This window comes from Malurus melanocephalus, unplaced genomic scaffold (genome assembly GCF_030028575.1).
Source record: "Malurus melanocephalus ecotype Western Australia unplaced genomic scaffold, MMel_1.1 scaffold_4, whole genome shotgun sequence".
Taxonomy (NCBI): domain Eukaryota; kingdom Metazoa; phylum Chordata; class Aves; order Passeriformes; family Maluridae; genus Malurus; species Malurus melanocephalus.
This window is the reverse complement of record NW_026623236.1, coordinates 6,351,939-6,367,166: the sequence shown is the minus strand read 5'-3', so window position 1 is coordinate 6,367,166 and position 15,228 is coordinate 6,351,939. Positions and strand designations below refer to the sequence as shown.

Below are 15,228 nucleotides of genomic sequence, written 5' to 3'. Positions count from 1 at the left end.
ATTTCACACTGTCTATTAAATAAGTAGTCCACTACTTCTAAAATATTAAGAAATACCTCTTAGAGAGTTTTGCATCATGACAATTTCTTGTAATTTTGTCTCCTAAGTCTCCTGTCATGCCTGAAGTTGCTGTCTTTTACCATGTTCTCTTTTAACASTCAGCCACATCCATTGAATGGTGGTTTTCAATCTGATGATTTTGTGTAGGGTAAATCTGTTATTGGTGTCTGGACCTGCCTGTGAGTGAAGTCAATCTGTGCTATATCTGTATCAAGTATTGATGGGAGATGTTAAGGTAGTCATATTTTAAGATAGCTGCAGGCTTTGTTTTCTCTTTTCTTAATGWTTGAAAGATAATGTGACTCACAGAACTGTAGTGGGCCACAGTTGCTGGAATACGAGTGGTTTGAAAGGCATAGCAGGGTTTGATGACTGCACATGGACAAGAATCAAATTTCTTGGTTCCCTTCTCACCCAGCAGTCATTTTTGAAGAGGTGCAGTTCCAAGCTGATAATTTGTGAYGACAGCAGGGTATGAGGTGCAAACAGAGTTTCAGAAGCCACAAGCTAAAACTGTTCATTGGAGTGCCAGAAGGAGGGAAGGTTATCACAGAGTGATACAGGAAGGAAAATATTGGTTTAGGTTCTGGCTCAACTTTCTGCTTGAAGTGATTGTGATAAGAAGTTGTGGAAGTCATAGAAGAATTGATTGGTCTTTCGGTATGGTCACTGCTTCCGGAACTGTGTGGCACCTTTGCAGACAACTCATTATTGCTAAGGGATTTTCTGGAATGTCAGATATTAACTATTTTGTATTACCTCATCTGTATGTCTCATCTGTTAGTGGTTTKGACAACGAGGATATTCCAAGCAGAGTAACAGTGTGTAATTTTCTTGTCTCTCAGGGGTACCCCAGCWCTGCATTTGATTAGACTTTTTTGAGAACATAGACCTCAAAATTCACATCTCTTATGAGGAACTGCTGGTTGTGTGCAGCACTGAAGTCTCAGGTTTTCACCTGKATTCAGGTGCTACATGTGCAATGAATAAAAATGCTGTTAGAAATTTTTCTGCCATTACACCAAAATCCCAGAGGCCCAGAGTTAGACTGTCTGCATTTTTTCCATTTTAATTAAACAGCCATGATAGTTGACTCAGAGAGTTAATATGGATAGGGTGCCCAGTACAGGATGAATATTTTCTACAGGGACACTCTTTTAATATAACTCACAGGGAGTTTTGATCTTTGTCTACGATGGCAATGGATAAGAAAATAGAAAAATAAAATGCAGATGAGAAAATGGAATGTTATATATGGTATATGGTAAAATAAAGAAACAGACCAGCCTAATGGCATCCAAGAAACACATATAACCCAGTTTCAGSATTCCAGAGTGATAATCTCATTAGTTTCATATTATTATGCATCTGTCAGCTCCTGGACCCTTATAGAACCACAGAAATCTATGTCAGAAATTGAATCAGGTTAGAAATTTAATTATTGAAATTAGCTCGTTTCTTATTTGAACTCAGTTGTGATTTACAGKACTGGACTTGCCAAATTCTCTTTTAAACAGTTGCCTCTCATTAYGCTGCTGAAGAAGTCCAGGTTTTTCCATCAAACCTGAAGATGTATTTATATTCAGCAAGGATTACCATTCCTGCCAGTGGAATCTCCACAGATTTGGCTAATTGTAATATRGCTGTAAATATGTGTTTTCCATGGAAATTAGTTTAGTCACAGGAATTTTTGTCCTKTTTTTTTTAATGCTGATAGCTTTGCTTAATGTGGTTGCCAAACACATRTATGGTTTAAAGAAAAGCTCAATTAATGTATTTACACTGAACTGCTCACTGTATGTTCATATTGCTTTTCTGGGTAAAGCATGAACTGCTTGACTGTCTGTCATGGRTTTGTGCTGTTAGCAAATAAGAAAAGCCTCCTTTAGCTCAATCAGGATGTGTGCTGTTGAGATCATGCCTTCTTGCAACATCTGTGAGATTGAATCCAGTCTTTACATAGTTTTTYTCTACATATATTTTCTTTGCTTTGTGGGATTTTTTTGCTTTTGTTCTAAGTGCTTGAAAATGCCRTATGTGACTGGTATGCAAAGAATCCAGAGACAGTACTACTAAAAATGTATCTGAGAGCTGGGCAATATTTACGAGAGCATGTAGTGACAGGACAARGGGGAATGGCTTCAGACTGAAAGAAGGATTAGGTTRGAYRCKGGGAAGAAATTCTTTMCTTTGAAAGTGGTGAAACAYTGGAAGAGGTTGCCCAGAGAAGCTGTGGATGCTCCATCCCTGAAAGTRTTCAAAGCCAAGTTGGATGGGGTTTTGAGCMACCTGGTCTAGAGAAAGGTGCCCCTGCACATGGCAGGGGGATTGGAACTAGATGATTGTTAAGGTCCCTTCCAATCCAAACCATTCTGTGATACATAGTGGTAATATTAATTTAATTTAACTTACTAACTTCCATTTTAGGAATAACCTTACTGGCGCAGCAGGGTAATTGTTTGTTCGGTATTGGCATACAAGTCTAATGAAAGGAGTCTTGAGTTTCTATAGTAAAAAAAGAAAAGATAGAATAATAGAATTATAGAGTGGTTTGTGTTGGGAGGAACCTTTTTGTGCTCACTAGGTAATTGCTCAGTGAAGACTTCTGTTGAGATGTCTGCAGAGGGATGAAGCCTTTTCTTTTTCACTGATCTTCTATTCATAACTTACAACCGAGTAGATACTATTAGTAGTATAACAATGCCTTATAAATAATCTGTATTAATGTAAAGAAWAYACCAGAAWCATACTAAGAGTTGCATGATTCATATTATACTWGTATTCAAAATCTGACCACAAATGTTACTAGCTTTTTAATGAACAATCTTGAAACTTCTTAACATAATGTTTAATTTCTTGTTTTCCTAGATACGGCATGAACTGCCTCATTCAGTTTGAGGATTTTGCTAATGCCAATGCATTCCGCCTCCTGCACAAGTACCGTAACAAGTATTGCACTTTCAATGATGACATTCAAGGTAACAAACTTTTTCTCTTCCCTTCACTATTCCTTCCACAAGCCAGAAGAATAACTTTTCATTTCCAGAGGGAAAAAATCTATCACCTTTATTGTGATATTTGTAGATCTACGGGTACATTTTGCCTTGGGTTTCCTCAGCATGGATTTCTTGTGAGCTGCATTTGCTCTTAATCTTTCACCTTTCATTCACACATCATGCTTTATTTAGATGTTCCTTGTTTGGTTTTAGTTTCGGGATTTTTTTTTTAATAGTTGAGTATGTGAATGGCTTTCCCCATATAAATTACTGACTTCAGATCTTTAAGCAAATGTCAAAGCTCAAACCTGAACTGTACTTCCATTTTTTTGTCACTTCAGTGACAACTGCTCCACTGTTCCTCCTTGCAACTGGACTGATAAATGTCAAACTGTATTTCAGTTCTTAAACTGATGACTCAGTTAAATATTAATGTAACTTTCCTCACAGTCTCATTCAGTTTTAGAGAGAAATGATTCCCTTGATTCTGTTTTCTCATCAGAATCATTTGTGGCAGCTGGCGGAAGGGAAATATCTAGGATGGAAAATGTCAGCAAGGGGGATTCCCCAGTGCTCAATCTAAATAGGCATCTTGTCCCTCCCCTCCTGAGAACACAGACAAGCTGGGATGAAGTGGGGTATTCTCCTATTTGGGTTGCCTTATATCCAGTCAGGAAAAGTGCTGGGAAATAATGTCCTTTAGGGCAGTAAGTGTGTAACTCTCTGTAGGGCAGTGGCTCCCATCCTCGAGCAGAGGCTGAAGTCAGAWGAACTGCTGGAGAGAGATACCCGGAGAGGGCCCTGGGTATCCAGCTGCCTCTTACCCCCTTCTGCTTCCTTGGGTAGATGAAGGTCCTCAGCAGTGACAGATCAAAAAWGGGAGTTACCCTGTCTTAATTTCTCACAATTTTCAGTGACACTTTAAGCCAACTGTTAGGAGCTGGAGTTTTCCAGATGTCATTATTGAGTCATGCTTGGGACCTAGGTCCTATTTCAGTGACTCAGTGCATGGCAGTGGATTCAAACAGCCCTTGTCTTTGTGGTGTCAGGGATTTGGCTGTCCACATGAGCTGTGTTCCTATTACTTGCCTGGCTGAGTTCTACTTCCGCATCTGAAACAGATTATGGAGGACAACCTCCCAGATGGGAAATAAACTAATTATAAAATGTCATTTCCCTTTGTAGGAGGCATGGTGCTTCCTACCCTGGAGGGTCTGAGTGTAGCCATGGCTACAGCAGTTCAATWCAGCAGGCCAAACAGCATCTGGAAGTTCCCCTGGTTGTTAGAGCCCCAGCTCCCATAGCGAATTTTCTTTCCTTACAGGATGAATGTCCTTAGCCCAAATCAGAAAGACACTCAATTAGAATGTGTTTTCACAGAAATGGAAGGGAAGCTTTTCAGCAATGGGTAAACTTAGATGACAAGGCCTTTTGTGTCTTTATTTGCATGTTCAAACCACTTCATTCTCTCTCATGCACCATGGAAGGACATGTCTTGATGTTCAGAAGTGTTGGAAGGTGTCCCTTTGGCTTTTGTCTAAGCTGCTGTAGCAGCTATCGGCTTTCCTTAGAAGTGCAGCCATGTGCAGACTTTTAATGTACTCATTTTCTGCAATCTAATTTGTTCTTGTGAGGCYTTTGATACTTTCACAATGTCTGTGACTTTTGGGTGATCTCCATCCTTAATATTTGTGTAGCTTCCAGAGGTGAGAGTGGATTCATTTATTCTTCTCTGGTCTCTGTCATTTGTCATCATATCCCTGTAATTACTGTCAGTAATTTTTTTTTTTTTTTTTTAATAGCATGACATCTCCTGTAATGTGGAAGTAGAATAACAGCCCACTGATCTTTTATCCCTCTTCCTATTCCAACTTTGTAAACCCTAAGGATCTTTCACCTAGAAATTGTAATGAGAATTGATGGAGCTAACATCTTTATCAATCCTTACTGATTTCAGATTATAAATGGCATGATTTTTTTCAGTCTACTTGAAAGAGTGACTTTCTCTGTATGCAAATTGTATTTTCTACAGCAGTAAAGCTGACAAGTTGTGCCAGGCCAGTAAAAGCAAAGAAACACAACTCTGCATCTAATTTGCCATCATCTTCTGAAGATAGTGCCTACAYAATATTTTTAACACAGTTTCCCCTAGTAATATTTTTCAAGAGAAAGCTACTTTAAGATCAGAAGAAACATTTAATGTGTTTCATAGAAAGGCTTGAGAATTTTTTTCTCCATGTAAGATAGTCAGGGAAAGGATTCCTATATATCTTAGTGATGCAATGAGGACCTTTCAGTATCTCAAGTCTAAAAAAAAACCCTAATATATGATCATGATTTCTGACAGACACTAAAAGATGAAGAAAACATGGCAAGCTGCATATCCCCATCTGCAAGTACTGACTTGGACAAATGCAGTTGCCTTCAGCTCACAGCTATTTACAGGCTGTAACAGAAGATTTCAGAACATTTGGAAAAAGTTTGCCAAAACACTGATTACAGGAAACCACTAAAGATTAACCATTAAGGGTCACTTATAGACATATTTAAGAATTTCTGGAAGCAGTCTCCATCCTGGCTACAGCACAGTCACATCCTTTACTTGGGAGAACGCTTTGTAACYTTTTCTACATTTTCTCTCTGTACTGAAGGAACTGAGAACAAGGGTGAATAGGATTCTGACCAGCTGGTATAGAACTGTATTGGAATAATAAAATTCTTCATACTTTAGCATTCTAGAAAGTATCTTTGTTTTTGGCTGTGTAGTAAATTTCTTCCCTCTTCAAGTATGATAATTTCTTCATATTTTTATTTTCAAAATATCTTTTTACAAACACAATAGAGATGTTTCCTTTGGGAGAAAATAGTCACTTTTTCCCTTGGATTCCTGTCTGGTTTTATTCTGACCTCAAATCAACTTGATGCTTTATTTTTTCTTCTCTGAAATGCACAGACTGATTTTTGGAAATGAAAATCAGTGAAAGCCCTGGCTTTAAAACCAATAGTTCTATCTGGTTCTCTCTAACTATTACAGAACCTTTTCCAAAGTTATGGGAGGTTTGATCATAATTTCCCATATGGGAGAAATATTAGTTAATGTTATAATGTCAAACTTCACAACATTTTGAAATTCCTGAATTAGATGAGATTGCTAGCTTTGCTCATCTCCAATCTGTTTAGGAAGGTGGTGTCATAAGGAAAGGGTGGAATTTTGTAAAAGATATGATATGTGATGGTTTTTTTATTTCCAACCCCTGCCTGGGGGGGGACCAGTGGGGCCTGTGTTGCCAACCAAAGCTGTTTCTCAGGGTGGAAGATCTCTGCAGCACCGCCCCCGAAGGAGGCAGGGTTGGGATTCAGAGTTTGAAAATTCCMAAACAAACTAACAAACAAACTAACCAGTTCCCTTCTCTGCTGCAGGGAGGTTGAAAAGGTCTCTTAAGATCTGTTAAAAAGGAAATCCGAGGTACAAGGCAGCTCTGAAATCCTCCTTGTGGGTGGGATTGGCTCCAGTCACACCTTCCTGCCCCTCTCAAACCCAGCTGTGGCAGTGCAGGGTGCCACAGTGCTCCATTTCCACACCTATTTTGACTCCCATGTATCTGTTGAAAGAGTTCTTGCTGCTCTTGCACAGTCTGTGGTTTACAGCATGTTTTCAAGACTTTAGAGCTGTGCATTTGTTTTCTGAGGGTCTTTCAGTGCTTTTCATGTGGTGGCTGGCTGCAGTCATTGCTGACATTTATACTTTTCAAATAGTGGCATAAATTTCTCTAGCCTTGCTGCYTCTATGTGTGTCAATTATTTCAATTATTTGAATTGTTTTGGTCGTTTTCCCCCTCCTGTACTTAAAAATCGTCTCAATTGAAATGAAAAACTTCTGTAGTGTAAGACTCTCTACATAAAATAATTGTTTCTCTGTGCACTATTATATTGGAGTTACAGCTCTCTTTCACTCTGACCACATTTGCAATGYTTTTTCCCATTATGGACACAGGGCCTGTATTTTATGCCAACAAAAATATTTACAYGGAGAGATCGCACTGGATCGGAATTAACTTCGGTATCCATTATGACCTTAGATGTCATTAGTTTTTAACAGCTGTGCTGTTTAATTGCATCAACATTTTATGAAAAGAGAACTAAAATAAAAAATGTAGAGCTCATATAACTTAATATGATTATTTCATTTTACATTCTGATTTGATTTAAAATATGTGGTAAATGTTCAGCAGACTGACGTTTGAATAACCAGGAAAATTATTCTTGGAAGTTATGTTATGAACAATTCAGCATTAAGTCAGTGCCATTGCATTCTCAGAAATCAGAATTTCTGTGTCAACAGCATTGTTGTTTTTAAGATTAATTATTTTTAACATTAATATGAAAAATTATACGTTTGGTGCATGGAAATTCCAGTTCTTGAAATCAAATTGTAGAGATGAGTTAGGGTTTATTATTATGATTGTGGTGGGCATGAGGTTTCCAGTTCTTTCTCTGACAAAGAATTGAAAAATGCAGTTGAATGACATGTAATAGCTCGTAGATTTATATCATATATCTCTAATTCGGATATGGTGTGCAAACTGTAGAAAATTTTTTTCATAACATTTTCTTTACTTTCATAGACATTGGCTTCCAAGTGAAACATGCTGGGATTTTTAAAACTAAATAATTTTAAAAATAAAATGTATTTTTAAATCCCATTAAGATAATGCTGTAGGGTTATGTGAAGTGTATTTTTCTTTCAATATATTCAGGATATCACCTCTTTGTTACTCAGTGGTAAATTTACATTGAGWTCAGTATGCTTTCAAGTAAATCCCCTAGTGCAGCTTTCTGTAATTTTCCACATATATACACAAGCATGTGTCTGTACAAGTATTCTTCTGTTTCATTTTTTGCTCATTATTGGTTTAAAAAACAAATCCATGCTCCTCCTGTTCTTGGGCAGCCAGCTCCAGGTGGGCCTGCTTGAGCAAGGAGTTGCATCAAATGACCTCCCAGCCTCAGCCATCCTGTGCTGCTGCCATTCTGTGTCTTTTTCCAAATATGCCGAATGGTTGCTGTTTTTCTCCTTCCCTAGAGCCTTTCCCCTCTTTTCACTGCCACWGCAGCTGCAGAGCAGGGCAGTGTGCACACACAGCTTTGAGAAGCCTGTTCACAGGTAGAAGGAGCTCCCATCTCTTAAAAGTGGRTCCTTTTGAATTACCCACAGCTGTWGCATTTGCCTCACTAGCAACTGAGATTATGCCTTTTCCATASGATCATTACTCCCCYTTTTCCCTGTAAGTGTAGGAGTTGAGAATGGATTTTTTCCCCTGGCACTCTGTGAAGTGGTATTTGGATGASTGGCCATGTTAACATGTGATTTCTATTATGCTGTGTTTTGAAAAGTATGAATTCTACTTTTGCCACTTCCTAATCTTCTAGTCCAAAATGAATACCTCAGGTTTTAGGATGTGTTGCAGAAAGTTCTCCCCCGCTTCTTGTTTGCTAGCTTTTTAATATGAGATAATAAAAATTATATAAAGGACCTAGTAATATTTAATAATAAGTTTTATTTTTTGAAACTTTAAATAATGCACAAATGCTTCAGTGCAATAATGTATTTATCACTAATTTAAATTACATTACGTGCTGTATCAATGAAGTTCTTATTCCTCATGTTTTGGGGCTTTTTTTCCCTTTTTTTTGGTTCAATTTTATGCTGAAAAAATACTTTCTGCTCCAAAACATTTATAGTGTTTCAACCCCAAATGGCTGTGGATTTTCTTTAACACATTCATCGTCACTTGTGCAGTTTACAGTAACAAGGCTAAAGAATCTTGCACAGAAAAAAAAAAAACAACTTAGTAGAGAATAGTGTACCTTGAAATTTCACATCTACTGTATTTATACAAGACATGATTTACCTTCCCAGAACACTATAATAAAATCTTTCCAGTTGCAGCAGTTGATGCTGCTTTAGATAAATACCYTTTGTTAAATTTGCTTTGATTAATCTTCTTGAACTCTGTTGACATTAGAATGGGTTTTCAAAATCATGTCCTTGAACAATGTCTATCTTATCCTGCGCACGAGGGATTTAACCTGTGCTCTGGCCAAGCCAATTCTCTCCTTCCTCTGGCGATGACAGTCGGAAAAGTGACAAAATTCTGTTTCTGCCTCGTGATGTCCGCAAGAAGTGGTTCACATCTGCCTTGGCAGATGGATGTGAATTGCATTTTGATTCGTTTCAAAAAGCCGAGCCAGTATCCAGGGTGAAGTTTAAGGTCATGGCGTTAGTCAGAGCAGTTCCGGTTAAACAGATCTGCTATTCAGGCCTATGCTGCCCCTCTTTCAGTGGGAAGGAATAAGGGAAGCTGCTGACGAGGAGTGATGACAGCCGCTGCCAGCAGCACTGATAGTGGGTTGAGAAATCTAACAAACTGGGTTATTATTCTTTTCAGAGTCAAAAGGCTGAATAAAATTGGTGTGGAGTATTTTAAATACTGTTTTTAGAGCAATTCTGTGCAAATCGTGATTTGAAAGAAATGTCATATTTAAGCCTTTATCTGTTGCTATTATAACCTTTGTTCTGAATCACCCTCATAATGAGCATACAGGTAATGCTGGCTCATATCTCATGCAAATATTTGATGCAAAATATTATTGACATTCAGTGCAGTATTTTATTTGTGTTTCATATCTTTTATTTTTCCTTAAAACAGGAGATAGTGTAGTGACAGAGCTTGTRAAAGTATCCCAACTGGTAATACTTAATGACAGTCCATTTTTCTGGCTAACAAGCTTAGCAACAGTACATCAGCCATGAAGATAAGTAGTATCCCAGCATTCCCATTCGCTATAAATCCATGGTGTTTCATTTTGACTGTCACCAGCAAGCAGCTTGAAGAGCAGCTTTCACAGCTCTCTGAGAAATCCTCTGATGGGGGAAAGGTACTGTGGTGGCCACAACTTCAAGGGAAACAGGGATCTTACAGAGCTCCAGCTCAGCTTTCCTTTTCAGGAGACCAGATTGATGGTTTTAGGAATAAGCTGTGTTATGCAGGCTTCCTCCTCCTCCTCCCCTGCAAGCACAGCTGTGTAATATAAAATAGGAGAAAGAATTTGGCATCCAACAAGAGCATGGGATTTTTTTTCTTGCTGGTTATGAGGATTGCTTGGTAGAGTACCAAGGGAAACTGAGAGCTCACTCTGACTTCTCTTTTTTGCCATTTTTGGTCTTTGCCAGCTTGGCACTTGACAGAGGAAGACTTAATTTCATCTGGGAAAGAAACAAGCTAGTTCTTGGAGACTGTGGGGTGGAAGTATCTCAGCCTGATGGTTGTTGTTCCCAAAGCCATGCCTCAGAGGAACCGTTTTAAAGATTTTTTTTTAGAAATGAGGGACAGAACAAGTCATAAAAATGACTAAAGAAGTAAAAAATGCCAAATTTGTATGGTCTAAACATTAAGTGGGCTAAGAACAAGGTGTCCTGTATTTCTGATGATTGAAGGGRGAAGTCATAATCAAAAGCACGTAACAAAATTAATTCTGAAGACACATGYTTTTTACTGTTCAAGTGGATTTACTTCAGCTAGTGACTTTCTAACTTCAAGATGCGTTCTTAAATTGTATTAAGCATTACCTTTTATTTTTGAAAAAGTAACCATTCTTGAAATTCAGATGATCCTACCTATAAACCACAGATTCAAACCCAGCCTCCAACACCCGAATGATGTCATGTAAGAAATGGTTTACCCAGTACCAGGCTTTTTACTCCTTCTGTTCTTTTAGTTCCTGTAGTTTTAGCTACATACATTTGAAAATCAGTGGGGTGTGTGTGACTGCAGTATGAATGCCTGTTTTGAGCATCTCCTAGAGTTTCATGGGGAGGGATTACTGCTATCTCAGCTTTAAAATTCACTTTGTTTATGAGAAAATAGACTTCTGAGTAGCAAATTTAGGGGAGCTAAATAAATGGGCAACTGTCCAATATGCAGATTTTGGGCCAAGTGCTTTTGGAGGGTTGGTCATATCTATTTCACACCTTTTATGAAGGAAAAATCAATAGCAATGTGAATTCCTCTCTCAAAAGCAACTGGGTGGCTTGTGGGCAGTTGTAGTTAGGGCAGTGGCTCCTGTTGAGAACAGACTTGTAGGAGCCAGCAGATTTCCTCCTTTCAAGTTCTTGCAGGCTTCTCAAAATRATTCATGGCCTCATCTTTGATTTCCTTAAGTCAGTCAGTGGCAGCTGCTGCTCAGAGAGGGAAGAACTCAGTTCTTATTCCCAGAACTGAATGTTGCAGGGCCCATGCTCATCTCCCTGTGGTTCAGCTCTCTCTGGATCACATAGGCATTATAAATCATCAAAGACTGTTGAAATCATCAAAGACTGTTGAAAATTTTTCGACCTTCAATACCTAACTGCTATTGTCTGGACAGCTTTTTCAGTCCTAGAGAAATCAATGCTGTCTGCCATTGGTTGTTCAGAGTCTCCTCTAAAAACAYAACTTTGTTGGTGGTATCTCCCTCACTACCACTGCCCTGTCCACAGGATGTCTTTATGGGATGCAAGTTCCTTGCAGGAATAGAGTCTGATTTTTTTTTTTTTTTCTGGGCTCACTTTATGCTTTAGTGATGATAATAATTTGTGAAAAATACAAACTTGTTGCCTGAAGGCAGTAACCCAGGAAGGAAAGTCTTCCCCCTCCAGTAGGCTTTGTTGGGGATGAGTGACCTTCAGTCTTTGAGTCAGAGGACCCAGATATGAGGTCCTGGTGACTAAATACAACTTCCTTGAGCACCACAGAGGTTGACAGCTTGACTCAGCAGTGCTGACAGTTCACCTGCAGTGTAGTGCATCAATTCAAATGCAGCAGTTCAAGTTAAGAAAACTTAACTTTCTGAAAGAATGGGAGAATTGGGATTGTTCCAGATAGGAAAAGCAAGGAATACTATTAGTCTTCAAATATAATAAATGACTTTTTGCAAAGTAACAGGCTTTCCAGTAGTAGATAAGAGACCAAAATAGAAGAAAAAAAAAAGAAAAGAAACATTTAGATTTGTAACTTTCAACCTAAAGTATAGTTAAGCTCTGGAATAGCTTGCTGAGGAGATATTATAAGAATATTCTAAAGAAGATCTTAGGGACAAGTTAGGGAAAGATATGTTGGCAATCAYAGAGGTTAGATTTACTCTGCCATTGTGAGCAAGTTTTGAGTTAGATGCCTGCTTGAATTCTTTTTATTGCTCTACTTTTTATTAATAGCTGTTTCTCACAATGAGGATCAAAATGTCTCCATTCAAAGAGAGGTGTCTTGTTCTCTGAGGTTCTGATTTGGAGAATAAAGATCTCCACAGTCTAATTCATAAAACTAAATGTAAGCCTTTTTCCCTGTGTAGCATAACTCAAAGATAGATTTAAAAGGTACCTCCAATGTTTTAGAAGGTACTAAAATGAAACTCCTGTCACAGTGGACTGAAGTCTTAAATAAGCTGGTCTTATATTTTCAGCTAGCTTTGCTTCTCTGTAAATGTTCAGTTTGATATTCTACTCTGACAACCTCCCCATGGGAAGTGAAGTTTTATTTTAGTYTTGTATTTTACTGTACCTGAAGTATATCTATTTGAAGAAGAAAACCAGTAACTTAATTTTCAGTATCTGGATTCCTTCAAAATACTTCTCTCTGGACTCTCACACCCTTCACTTCTAAAAAAGGTCATAACTAGAATATTCTACAAGAATTTGAATGGCCCAGCTATGATGTCCATCCAATAGAATCAATCAATCWTGTTACTTTGATGATATTCCCATTTCCATTTAACTTTTGTAAGAAGAAAGTAGAGCAAACTCTAATTCYGTTCAACTATTTGTTACTACTTTCAGTACTTGTATCTTATAGCCAAAAGGTGCTGCGGTATTATTTAAAATGTAATGTTTTGTAATTGTTTCCAGAATGACCAGATGTATTCTTTTTTTTCATTTCAGGAACTGCATCTGTTGCTGTTGCAGGTCTTCTTGCAGCTCTGCGCATCACCAAGAACAAGTTATCAGATCACACAGTGTTGTTCCAGGGGGCTGGAGAGGTAGGTATTTTTATTCATGAGGAAAAATTGTACTATGCTGATTTTTCTTAATATTTAATCAAATTATGTGTCTCCAATTAAGAAGATTATTAAATAGGTAGAATGATTATTAACACCTGCTGAAAGTAATTTTTAGTTCAAGTATAAATTTGCAGAAAAATCTCTGATCATCTGATGAAGCCTCATATTTTTCATAAGACATTTTTTTGGAGATCTGTTCTCTTTTTAGAACTTCAAGTTTTAGCTCTTCAGCTGTAAATTATTGAACTGCTCTCAATACAACCAAACAAAACATTTTTGAAAGGTGAGGAAATACAGAGGAGAAAGTAAATTTAGCGTATCTATTCAAGTGAGCGTTGTGTAGTAAGAAGTAGTGCTTCTTAGATTTTTTTTTTTTTTGTGATTCAATATAGTTTTTCAGTATTCTGCATATTGAGGTCATCCATTTCTGAAGGTCTTTGTGGACACTGTTTTTTTACACTAATTTTTCAGTATCGATTTCTAAGCTCCTGGCACAAAAGTGCAGTTTGTACTTATCTACAGTGTGGCTTGTCATCCCTTGCATGACATCTACAACCCCATGCTGGCTTCTTTAATTTCATTAATATTTGGTACTATGTCTGCAGTTTTCAAAATGACTTGTATCCGTATCTGGCATGTCAACACCTTAGTGCAAGACTATCCATCTCTCTGGAGTTCCTTCCCCTGGTTTTGTTCCATGTTCAACAAGCAGATGAATTCATGGTCTAATGTTTGTTTCTTTGTCAGTATTTCAGTGTGGCTGTTGCTGCAAAGAGGTAACTGTAGATGTCATTCCTGCCGCAGGAGTTGGTTTTTAATAAAACTACTTATTTCTTAACAAAATAAGGGAAATCTCACTTGGTTCTCAGTGAAACTCAGTGGTAAAGACCAAGAAACAGAACCAACACCATAAATACATCTATGAGTCCATAATCAGAAATACTGAGCGGTCTGTTGGCTTGTTTTGTTGCCTGGTTTTCAATCTGGACCTGTATGACATTGAATCTGTTGGATGAAATACTATAAAATCTAGTAAGAATGAAACACATTTCAGCAAAAGATTGATAAGTGAGTTTTTCTTGCCCGTGTTTTGACTGGGAGCACAGCCAAGTCTMGAGTTACAAACACATGACTAGCAGGTAAAAGGAGGCTTACCTTTCTGATGGACATCTTAGGAAAAGATAAGAGTAAAAACTCTTTTAATAATGAAGAGTTTTAAGAACTCTTTTCTGGCATGCAGACTGTTATTTCCTTTAGTTTGAATTACAAAAATTACAAAGAAGTAAAAATATTTCATGTATTCTGAGATGAATATCATGGAATGTTAGAATGGTTTGGGCTGGAAGGGATCTTAAAAGTCATCTAGTTCAACCCCTGCTATCATGGGCAGGGAACCTTCCACTAGACTGGGTTGCTCAGACCCCATCCAACCTGGCCTTAAACACTTCCAGGACTGGAAATGTCACAATGTGTAATAAATGTTCATTCTAGCATTTTCTAGTTTCCAGTCTCAATGTTTATTGTGCTCTCCACACTCTAAGAGCCATCTGAAGATTTATCTATAGTGTGACTTAGGATTTAAGATTTATCTATGCTATTTTTCTACATTATGTTTTCTAATTACCAAATGGTAGCAACAGTTCATTTGGTTTATTTTATGAAAAAATAATGATTCTGTTTTATTGTTTGATAAAATTAAGACACATATCTAAAATAGTGGGTAAATGAAGAAAGTGAGCTGGGGATTTCTTTAATTTCTTGTTTTGTACTCAACTTTTCTTCTTTTTCCTTCAGGCTGCATTGGGGATAGCAAACCTCATTGTTATGGCTATGGAAAAAGAAGGGATATCCAAAGATGCAGCTACCAAAAAGATATGGTTGGTTGACTCAAAGGGATTAGTAGTAAAGGTAATACAAYTTTATTATTCCTTTAAATATCATGATTCTACTTGTGTTCTATAAAGACAAGAACATAKTCTTTGTGAAAGCAACTGCAACAATATATCTCTCTTGGCATAGCAAGTTGTTTCTCTTTTCTAAAGTTTATTAAATTAATGACAGACTGCCCATGTTACTTTGC

The 15,228-nt window shown here is 37.6% G+C and overlaps 1 protein-coding gene across 1 annotated transcript in view; it reads left to right on the top strand.

The window, feature by feature from the left end:
• Nucleotides 1–15,228, top strand: part of ME1 (malic enzyme 1) — a 148,824-nt gene that overhangs the window by 109,556 nt on the left and 24,040 nt on the right. Inside the window, exons 7-9 of the mRNA XM_057369618.1 lie at nucleotides 2,929–3,038; nucleotides 13,030–13,127; nucleotides 14,943–15,056. Coding sequence (XP_057225601.1) covers nucleotides 2,929–3,038; nucleotides 13,030–13,127; nucleotides 14,943–15,056 — 322 coding nt within the window. The remainder of the gene's footprint in view (nucleotides 1–2,928; nucleotides 3,039–13,029; nucleotides 13,128–14,942; nucleotides 15,057–15,228) is intronic.